We start from the raw sequence: 11,818 nt of genomic DNA on the forward strand, positions 1-11,818 counted from the left end.
CATGTCAAATGTCTGGTTTTAAACTCTTACTCTTGGTTTAAACTTTTGATTCAATAAAGCGAATTGTAAATTTGCTTGGTTTAAACTTTAATTCAAGTCAATTTTTATGTTTTTCCAATCCTGCATATATGGTAAATGCCCTAGTTCACTTTAAGAAAAGTCCTCGTCACATACATTTTAAAAACTAAATGATAAAGAGGACGGAAAAGGTAATTTGGTTTGTAAAATAATAGTTTATTAGGTTATTCATGAAAAAAAAAAATAAGAAAGTTTAGATAATTATATAATTAGACCTATTTATTTAAAAAGCCTATTATGGAAAAGAAATGAATTGGGCCTTAGATTTTGGGCTCCAATATTTCTTAACATGTTCTTGATATCAAATATAAATGAAACTTAATAAAACATTTTAGATCTTTTTGTCAATTATTTAAAGAAGAATATACAAAGTATATAAACAAGAAAAAAAAAATCTAGTTACATTATCTTTTTTATATACATATAGAAAAAGAAAACATACTTTATATTGAACAAACTAATACCAAAATGTACTAAAATGGCAATATAAAGAATGCCAACATACAATTTTAGTTTATATATATCAACTTTCATTTCATTTTAATATAAATACTTTTAACCAACTCGCATCTATATACATTAAAGTCCAAAATTAAAATTAGACAATTAAAAGTACATAGATGGATTGAAGTGTAAAATCAAAAGAGATATGAACCAAACAAGTATTTTAACCTACAATTATTTTTTTTAGAAATATAGCATTTTAACTTATAATGAATATCCATATCTAAAGCAATATCATTGTATATGCATTCAAAATTATCTTTATACGAATTTATCCTTTTTAAGTTTCGTAGTGTTCTCATATAGTGAAGTTAAGCTTCGAACCTACCATTGATTGAAGATCAACCTCCATGGTGAATATTGTCCTAACCTCGAATATTTTACTTATGTTACTGTTTTTCCTTAAAAGTAACAAAAAAAAAATGTGAATTTACCAACGAGTGGACCATATAAATTTCAACTCAAATGATAGATTTTTTTTAATACAAATTAGGAGTAAGGAGCTTTGAACCGAACCGTCCTTAGAATTAATTGATTTCCTAATTGATATGTGTGTTTTTTTCCATAAAGAAACCTAATTAATATGTTTTTCTATCCAACACCCTCTCTACTTTATGAATTTATTTTTTGTATCAAATTTCCTAAGACGGTTTTTGTGCAACCCAATAACATTCTTGTATCAATACTTTTTTGAAGGGTTATTGATAAAATTAAATGCATAATTAATTAGTGAAATAAAAGTAAGAGTGTATTTATTATTTATTGCAACCCAAACGGTCTTGTACGGAGTAATGTAACGTAGCGTATTAAGTAATAAAGCCCACAAAAACAAAAATAAAACGTTACAAAATATCTCCATCTTGCATTCAAGTTATAAAGCATTAATTAATTTTTATTGTCCAAACATCCCCTTCTTTCAACTTCCTATTATATAATTTCCAAGAAAAAAAATATATATATTATATAGTTTCGATTAAAAAAAAAACATGCAATTAAAGAAACCAACCATGTATTGTCATTTTCTGTCGCAGAAATTGCTTTGAAAATACTTTGAACTTTATTGTATCCAATTCTCAACTTTTATGTATTTATGACAAATGTTGTCTCCTGAGATTTAATCTCCCAAAATCTTTAAGTCTCACATTTAAGAAAAGAAGCAATTTATTTTCCAAAACTTAAATGATATACTTTTAGATTCTACTTTCATTATTCTCTTTTTATATGATAATAAAGAGAAAAGAAGTTAATGGATGCACCGAGACATCTATCTTCTTACCATCTTCATCAAATAGATCCCATTTGATATAACCGTTTAATTTTTAAAAAGTTGTGCCGGTCTCTTCTCAATTTCTTTACCATGATTCTCTTCTTCCCAAGTAAACATTTAAATTATTAGTCATACTAAAAAAAAAGTTTTTAAAATTTGACTTTCTTATGAAAAGTTTGCAATTTTTCAGTTTCATCAAATAGAATATTAGATTAAGATACTAAGAGTAAAACAAGAAAATCCCAAACTAAAACTCAATTAAGAACTCGTTAGATTGAGTTGAGGAAAAAAAATTCAAAAAGCTCATTTTTTTTTAAACACTTTTGACAAAAGTTGTTGAAAATACTCTTTGAAAGTTATTTTAAGTGGTTGTTAAACACTTCAATTTTTTCAGAAATGATTTATTTTCTAAATAAAACACTTGAAAAATACATTTCCAACCCACCCTAATTCATCTTGATACAAAAATTAAATTTATTATAAAATCTCTATCACTTTCACGTACTAAACAAGACCTTCTTTATGATACATTAAACATATCAAAGTATTTTCTTTGTATTAAAATGTAAAAATTGTAGCAACTTTTATCTTAATCATTAACACACTTTATGTCATTAGAGTTAAGCTCACTTTAACAATTGCAACAAGTTATTAAGTATAACGTAAAATATAATATTATAATTTCATAATAAAAACTGAGAATTCAATTTTAGATTCCTAGCTTACTAGTACTAGTACTGAATAGTTGATTGACAAAATAATAAGAAAAAAATCTAGACTACACTCATTTATTGTGCAACTCAACAGCACCCATTGAAAGACAATCATGTATCAATTTTATTTTATTTTATTCTTCTTATATAAACACAAAGAAAGCATGAGATTATGAGATTAAGTGTAGGCTAATTGTTCAGAGATAAAAGCAAAGTCTATTTGATCATAAGAGGTTAAAAAAAAAAAGAATTAGACATATGTCATAGAAAATCCATAATAGTCATCCACAAAATAACAGCCAAAAAAACAAAAAGAAAGTGAATGATATAATAAGTAGGTAATAAACGATAATATGCAAATAAAATACAAAGGTTTTTCTGATGATCATAGTCCCTTCCCTTCTTCTTCATCATTTGTTGTTTCAGCTTTTACTCTGTTCAAGGAAGTCAATGCCCGAACCCTTATGTCTTGTTCTTGTTTTTTTGTTTTGCTTTTTTTGTTTTTTGGTTTCAGGGTGCGCTCTTGACTTTCTCCTCAAAGACAGACTTTGTATCAGCCAAAAATTTCCCTCATTTTCATATCACTACTTCTAATATAAACCCTAAAACTAAACCCCACAAAAAAAAATTCCTGTTTTTTTCCTTTTGGGTTATGCAGTCTCACATGATAATGACGCTTTTATCCTCTCAACCGTACAAGCTATCAGATTGTTTACCGTTGCGACTGACCCAAGTGACAGTTTTGCCGTTGGCACCGAATCCACCAGTATTTGAAATGCAACCGTCAACAACGAACCACCCGAAACGCCCTCTCCGCCGCCGCCGTCCGGGAGAATGGCAAACCCTGAGGGGAGAAGTGCCACGTAGTCTGGATCTCCGCCGTTCAGGACGAGGTTCATTGATACTATGTCAACTGGAGCGTAGATCACGAATGAGGCTGTTGGGTCCGTGCAGCTTTCTTGCAGGATTAGCATGTTGCTTTGGCTTGAATTTGCGCTCTACAAAATTTTACAGTTTTTTTTTATTCTTTCATATATTCAACAGTGAAAAGCTGTTAGCTTTTATGGAATATATTTGGTAGAATAACTTACGTTTACTCGGAGGAGAGAAACACAGTTGCCAGTGTCGCGGCCGTTAGCGATGTGGGCCATTTCTTGAACTACTCCGCCGTTGGAAAGAATGTCCCACTGTAAACATCAAAAGCAACAAGATGTTGAGCCGATATATATCATTAGCATATCTCGTGTGTATTGGTGCTTCTTTCGATGGATAAGTTATGGTAAATTTGGTTACCTCACTGCGAGAGTTTTCATCTCGAAGGAAATCAAAGATTCTCTTTGGTGGAACAGGGAGCCAAAAGGAAGTTGCGGCACTGAGGACAATACCATGAGGTCTTCCTGGGTCGTCGATGCTCTTTCGAGTCATGACTCGAACGTCGTCCGCACCCGTACCCGACAGAGTAGTCCATGTGTGAGTTGTGGAGGCACTCACTCCAGCACAAAAGCTTATCACCATTCTCTCAGCTAGCTTCAACATGCTCTTTCTCCCTTCTTGATTTGTTATCACTAAATTCGATTTGAAATATCCACCATCACAATCTCAGGAAATTAGCAAAATGGAGATGATTTTGGCATAAATTCCATCATTATGCAATCTCAACAACTTTACGTTAAATGGCCATCCTAATGACAAAAATAAGACTTCTAATTTGATCCAAGTTTCAAATTATTATTTTTAATCTTAAAAATTTTAGTTTGATCTACATAATTTAGACCAACAATACAAATCATAATCAGGTTACTAATGTTACATTTCCTAATCATATCGTGTGCGTGAGACATACCTACTTACATGTCAATGAACTAATAAGTAAACCGAAATTAGGGTAAAGGAAGGAAAATATAATTACCTCCAACATCACCAGTTGGGATATTAGTGGCCATGGCACTAGCAAGTCGTTCACATTGGCGATCTAAAGTTGTAACCCAACGTTTGGCCCCAAATGCTTGGCCAGAGCTCACTAATTGCTTGTAAAGATTATGAACTCCTCTATCATCCACCTCTACATGTTCAACCCATGTAACCTGCACAACATCAATTCATTATTATTTAACTAAATTCCTCTTCCTTACTACTACATTCTCCTCAATTCGAAGTTCAACACAGAAAAAAGTCACCTTTGAATAACCATTTGGCATTTCTTGGATCAAACAGCCCGAAGGTCTTCGTCTACATCGAACTCCAGGGGTAGGACGTAGATCATCCAACGAAACATCCACCACCGCCCATGTCCCGTCCCCATGCTGCTTACAATATCTAACAAAATAGCTTTCACGGGTCGGAACTAGTGGCGATGGAACTTGAAACTCCGACGTCATCTATACAGATGTTAGGTTTTTAGATTTAGTATTAATTTAACATAATATCATAGCAGAATAGACGTTTAATTAGAACAACACAATACCACTTGCAAAGCTCCATTATAATTTCCAGCAACTCCGGTTGATAATACTTCGAGTGTCATAGCTCTAGACACAATCCCAGAAAATAAAGTCGACCATTGGTTCTATATAATCATACAAAGTATACATTTAAAATTAGTTATACAAAAATCAAGTCACTAATAATAAATATATTAGTAATTATAATGGCACTAAGAATTAAGTATGTAGCAACATTTTTTAAGAATCGCAAATTGAGCAAAAATCTATCCATGATAAGTTTCTTATTATATCATTGATAGACTAATCTAAATTTTGTGGTATCTATAAATTCTTTTCATTGTGTTATGACTATTATTATTTAGGCCTCACTGCTATGTTTACAATGGCCCTTATTAAACCTAAAACCAAAAAGAAATCAATTAAGAAAAAGAAAAAAAAAAATTACCACGTCCATGAGAATCTCAACAAGGTTAATGTGGTTCATGATGACAACAGCAGATTCACGAGAGGCTTCACATTTAAACCCAGAAGGCTTAGGACCAATGCCTCTAGGAAACGTTCTCAAATACTCATCTTCATTGAGCACATGGGTGGAGCCATCCAGGGTAGTCATCCATAATGGCTCCCCCATTTGAGCCATTCTAGTTAGCTCTTCCATGGCTGCAACCGCTAGCTCGATGATCATCGGCTTATCGGCCTCGGTTGGGGCACTGATGGATCGGATTAAGTCACTGGCCGAGCCGTAGATGTCTCCTCCTCCAAGGCCTGGTTGTGGTCCGAAGTTGCCCATTCCTAGCTCTAATGGGCGAGATGGAGGTGGAGAAAGTAGAGGGTAGTTCACAACTGGCTTCCCTACGTATTTTGCAGCTATTGCTGAAATGCGATCGATCTAGCATGAGACCAAAATAAATGGAATTGATTATAAATATGTGAAATTAGAAAAATTACATCGATCAATCATTTTCCCTAACATGAGGTTAATTAATGAAATTAAAAATTTGGCAACATTATACTTGAACCAACCCAATGCAACTATCAAATTAAGTTTATAACCATTACTTTAGGTTCTTCAAAAAAGAAAAATATTACTTTAGGTTATAGAGAATGTAAACCCTCTCAAACGCACGTCTAGATGTGCATAGGCACGCAAAGGAAGGTGCATGTCTTATGTGAACCTAAGGCTCAAAGTTCTGTTTTCATTATTTTAAAATAACAACGATTATTAAGGTTTTTCTTCTTTATTAATTATTATTGAACGTAAATGCAAAATCCCTTATACGATTATTTTTCTTTTACATGTTCCTACGTCAACCATGCTTTCTCTTTTTATATAGTACTTTTATATATAGTGTCTCAAAAAAATTTCACACTTTTTTACACGTTGCACTTAAGTTTTAAAAGGCGGTTGTGCTTTATTGTGCCTTGAGCTTTTAAAAAAAAACACAAACACAGGATGTAAGAGTGCTTTCATATCTGGACGGTAAAAATTACCTCTTCACGAAGACGAGCATTTTCGAGTCTAAGATGATGTTCATCAAAAGACATTTCACCAATGGCAGTAGGACCACCGCAGTTAGGGCATGAGGCATTGCTTAGGGCTTCTCTGTATCTCATGTTATCAGCTCTAAGCTTCTCGTTTTCTGTTCGAAGTTGAGTATTCTCATGCCGCTCGTGTTGATTCTGCGTTAAAAATTCCAATTTAATTAAGGAAGGAGAAAAACAAGGAATAAAATATATACATTTTTTTTAAAAGAATATATACAAAATTTCCAAAAAAAAAAAAAAAATAGATATATGTTTTTTTTTTACCTTCATTTGAGTGCGTTTATTTTGGAACCAAAATTTGACTTGTAACGGCTCTAACCCTAATTCCCTGCTTAATTCTTTCCTTTGTTTGTCATCAGGGTGAGGACACTCCTTAAAGAACCTAAAACCCCAAAATACAAAACAAAAATAACCACAAAAAATTAAATTAAAAAATTTATAAAAAAAAATCAAACTCGAACATAGCTTAGTAGTAATTAGCTAGGGTGCATTCTTACGCTTCCATTTCTTGGATCTGATGTTGAGTATGACGATGGTATCGCTTCTTTTTAGGACGAGGATCTTGGTCGTCACCGGAGACGAGGTCATGGTTGTTGTCACTGCCTGATTTTGTGGCGCTATCGAAGTCGTCGTCTCGGATTCGAGCAAGATCGCTTTCGGAAGTGTTTTGAGGGATGTCTAAGGGGAGGAGATGAGTGTCCATCATGCTTGGCTGGAACATTTTTCTACAGATCTTTAAGATTCCGAAGTAGAGGAGAGAGGCAGAAGAGCTTATGGTTTTTCAATCTAACAACACCAATGCAAACTTTAATTTCCACTCCATTATAAAACTAATCCCCCCCCCCCTCCCCCTTTTTTTACAACAAAACAAACAAAACCCTATTTCTTTTTTTTTTTTTTTTTACCAAAACCCCATTTTTAAAAAAAATTATCACTCTCTCAAGCAAAAAAAAAGGTTTTTTTTTGCTATTTAACGCGTTTTTGGAATATGGATGAGGATTGGGGTTGAAATGACATATTAGCCTAACATAGAAAGGGAGATTATGTAAATAAATCAAGCATTTTTATACTAACAAAATGGACTAATTATTATTAAAATGAAAAAGAGGGGAAGGGGGTTGACGATTTGAAACTCATTTCTGTAAAAAGGGTTTTTGTTTTTCCCTTTCCCCAATTAAGATTTTCACAGTTACCAAAAAACAAAAATTTTCTTTTAGAAAGTCAAATACAAAATAATATATTTTTTTAACAAGAAAAAAGGGCATGAAAATGCTTGAGATTTAGAACAGAAGAAAGATCACAAACCTGAGAAAAAGGAGAGGCAAATCCAGCAACATTATTATTCCCATTTCTTCCGACCATCGACGCCATGTTTCTGGCCGGTGTCATAACTCCGGCAGGCATATTTTGAACACCATGTTTCCTTCTTTTTTTTTTTTTTTTTTTTTTGCTGATTGTAATATAAATAAATTGAAACCAAGAATCCGACAGAAGAAAAAGCAGATGAGATTTACATAAACGTCCACGAAGATCTCGGACAATATCCTAAAATGCTCTCTCTTCCCTCAAACCAAAGTCCTCAATTTCTCTCTCCTATCTGCACATTAAAAAAAATAATAATAAGTTAATTTATTGAAAATCAAAAAACAAGGCGTAGAGATAATAGTGAAGCTAAAATTTACAACAAAAATGGAAAAGAGAAAAAAAAAAAAAAGGGTACTAACTTTGATCAAAATTGAAGTAGGGTTTTCTTTTAGGGGGGGGATGGAGAAAGAAAAAGCTTACCAAGTGTTAAAGTGGCTTCAGATCTGATCTAGGTTTGCTTTGTTCTGTTGTTTTAAAGCCTTTGGATGGATGAATATGACTCAAAGTTGTGGTTAGTGGAAAAAGAAGGGTTAAGAAGGTCTAGGGTTTATGAAGGAGATTTTAAAAGAGAAATGAAAAAACAGAAGAAGAAGAAGAAGAAGAAGAAGAAGAAGAGAAGAAGATGAATTGATATTGAGAAGAGGAAGAGGAAGAAGAAGAAGGGGAAGAGGAAGGGGAAAAGGGGAGTAATTGCAGAGCGTATTGAGAGGGTGCAATTGCATTAAATGGAGAAGGGAAGAGGTGTAATTGCAGAGAGAGAATTTTGGAGATTAATTTTTTGAGTCCTTAAGGGGAGAGAGTGTGTGTGTGTAAATTGTAATGCAAACCAATGACGGCTCTACCAAACCCTTTTCCTTTTCTTCTCTATCCTTTTTACTATATTTCGTTTACTCGTGTATTATTTGAATCTTTGACCTTTTATTTGAGAGATTATTAAGTCTTAATCAATTAAATTAGATTTTTTAAACAAAATATCAAAAATATGATAAGAAGTGCGAATCGAGACATCTCATCTAAGTTGACACCCCCTTACTCATATGCCTATTCAAATTAGCAGTTTTATTTTATTTTTTAAAACATTACTAGTGATTTCAATCTAAATATAGTCATTACATAAAAGGCATTTTCTTTTGCAAGTTATTTATTTAGTATTTCTAAGATTAAAATTTTCAATTAAAAGGAGAAACCTTAGGAGTATTTTAATTAATTCAACCATTGATGGAGGTGGAAAGTTTGATCCCACTCCACCAATTGTTGAAATAATTAAAATATTCTTAAGGTTTCCCATTTTTTTACATACCTTATATCAATTTAACTATATTTCTTTTGACTAATTTTAATTATGGATCAAGCTTTTTTATTAGGGTTTTTATTTCTTCTATATTATATGCTTTAATTTAAAAGTTAAAAAAATGAAAAAGAAAGAGAGAAATTTTGATACTAGACCGCATTTATATACATACTTATGATGCGTAGAAAACGTTACATGGATTTGGGTATACATATACCAAGCATGTATATATTATTAATTTTGACCTTTTGTTGTCTTCTTTACTCTTTTTTTTTAGAGTATCTTTTTTTTTTTTTTTGTCTTTTTAAATTATTACAAAAGGTTAAAAATGACTTTTACATCTTCATTTGAAAATTAACACTTTTCAGCAAGATATAAAGATCATTGTACACATTATTTTAATTTAAGTGATTAAATACTAACTGATCGTACCATGAGATGATAAAGTTGGTGCAAAGTGAGAGTGTAGATCACTGTAATTGATATATACCTTTTTTTTTTTGTTAAAAGTTTATATTTTCACATCGACAACTTCTATATAGGATTGGTAATGGGACGAGGTAGAACCGTGGATGCACTCTCCATCTCCACCTTTCTATATTTATATTTTTAATTATTATTATTTATTTAAATTAATAACTAAAAAACATTAAAGATTTTTCAACGTAAAATTAATTATATTATGAAATAAAAAAAGTTAGTTAACTACTGTTATATTTATACATAAATATAAATAAATAATGTTAAAATAATAATAAAATAATAATTTATATATAAAAAGATATCTAAAAAATATTCGTGACAGGATCGAGGACCCGTTGTGTATTTTCAATTTGATCGGATTTCTAATCAAATTGGAGATTCCTAGACCCAACCCCACGAAGCTTTTCCAACCTTACTTCTATACTAAAACATAAAATAAAAAATAATAATAAAGTTGATTTCCATTATTAAAAAAAAAATTCGGGATTTTTTTTTTCTTTTTGGATAAAAAATAAAGCTTTTCTATTTTGCACGTTATACCATTGTTTCTGTGGAATTGAAAATAATATATTTTCATCAATTATATTTGCTAAATTAATACCCACGACATATATATATATATATATATATATATATATATATATATATATATATATATATATATATATATATATATATATATATATGTAAATTACGTCTAACAATTTCTTTAAATTTTTAATGGTGCAAATCAAATAGAAAGGATGTTAAATTACAATACTATGATTTACAAAATTGGAAATTTACAAAGATATTGTGTTTTTAATTAACTATCCATATTATATTTCTTCAAAAAAAAAAAACATATATATGTATATTATATGTGTGGTTCATTCAAAGATTAATTATATCGATCATATATAGTCAGCTAAAAACTTGGATTCAAAATTTTGAAACTATAATTCTCCGAGGGTTTGGTTTTTTTCCGAATTTTAATGTATGTGTTCATAAAGTTATTGCATTGTGTGGAAGAAATACATGTCGGTCGATGGGGAAATTGAAAGAAACAAGACCATCGGTCCAACATATTTTTGTTTAATTATTTTTTGGTGTCTTTAAACCTTTTTTAATTGGTATAATTTTTGTTTAAGGAATATATTAAAGCAAAAATTCGAACTTCCAAACTTTAGTGAAGGTTATTATTATTATATCAAAACAGGTCTTATGTTAGTTTTGGTACAACATTTGTTGACAATAAATTTTATGACATGGCTACCGAAAATCTTTTGAGATTAGTAATATAATAAAGGAGAAATTACCTTTTTAGCCTTCAGGTTTTAAAGAATACGTACGTTTAATTATTGAATTTTCAGAACATACGTTTTTTTGTTCCTAAATTTTTAAAATATATTTATTTGGTCTCTATATTTTTAAAACTTATCTTTTTAGTCTTTTTAAAAATAGGTTTCAAAGTCCTTGCATTAATTTTTTACTAATTCAAAAATAATTTTTCTAGATTACTTTGTTTCTCTAAAATTTCATATAATTACATAAAGTGAAAATAAAAAATAGTTCAAGGACTTTTTACACCTACCATTAAAACCTTGGGGACTAAAAAGTTTATTTTCAAAATTCAAGGACCAAATGCATCTATTCTAAAACGTCGAGACAAAACACCTATTCTTCAAAACATGGAATTAAAAAGATAGTTTGCCTTATAATAAAATTTGATACCTATTTGATTCTCTAAATTTCTCATTTGTTAAATCTTGATCCCAATAAGTAATGTATTGAATGTGCATTGTTGTAAATGGACAAAAGAATATCGTTTATGGATATAATAAAGACGTATCTTGGATACGATTATGTAATAATATAAGGTGGAAAAGAAAAAAGAAACTAAACGTATAAAGAAATAGAAAATAATTGAACTTTTAGGGTCAACATTAATTTAACATAATATCATAATTAAAATTCTTATATTCAGTAGATAAATATAATTAATTAAGGGGATGGATTTAGAAGATAATGGCTAAGGTAAGAAATATTTTGGTGAAATAAATGAAGCCCACCAACATCAAATCTTTCAATAATGGTTTTTTTTTTTTTAATGTTTGAAATAATGATTTGGATGTGGAAGAAAAGATGT

At 30.6% G+C, this 11,818-nt stretch overlaps 1 protein-coding gene across 2 annotated transcripts; it reads right to left on the reverse strand.

Annotated features, from left to right (window-relative positions):
- Positions 1-2,868: 2,868 nt before the first annotated feature.
- LOC120089294 (homeobox-leucine zipper protein HDG2-like) lies at positions 2,869-8,704 on the reverse strand. 2 transcript variants are annotated; one of them, XM_039046721.2, is made up of 12 exons: positions 8,337-8,704; positions 7,857-8,148; positions 7,049-7,263; positions 6,816-6,933; positions 6,498-6,686; positions 5,452-5,895; positions 5,027-5,128; positions 4,740-4,940; positions 4,472-4,646; positions 3,856-4,127; positions 3,654-3,749; positions 2,869-3,560 (listed from the first exon to the last, which is right to left on the reverse strand). In XM_039046721.2, exons 2-12 carry the CDS (start codon positions 7,953-7,955, stop codon positions 3,213-3,215), a joined length of 2,259 nt encoding a protein of 752 aa, XP_038902649.1. In that variant the 5' UTR covers positions 7,956-8,148; positions 8,337-8,704; the 3' UTR covers positions 2,869-3,212. The 2 variants fall into 2 exon arrangements, with proteins under 2 accessions (XP_038902649.1, XP_038902650.1); XM_039046722.2 differs by lacking the exon at positions 8,337-8,704 and having other exon boundaries at positions 7,049-7,337; positions 7,857-7,995.
- Positions 8,705-11,818: the final 3,114 nt, after the last annotated feature.

Source organism: Benincasa hispida, chromosome 10, assembly GCF_027475165.1.
Source record: "Benincasa hispida cultivar pf3 chromosome 10, pf3_genome.v1.1, whole genome shotgun sequence".
NCBI lineage: Eukaryota > Viridiplantae > Streptophyta > Magnoliopsida > Cucurbitales > Cucurbitaceae > Benincasa > Benincasa hispida.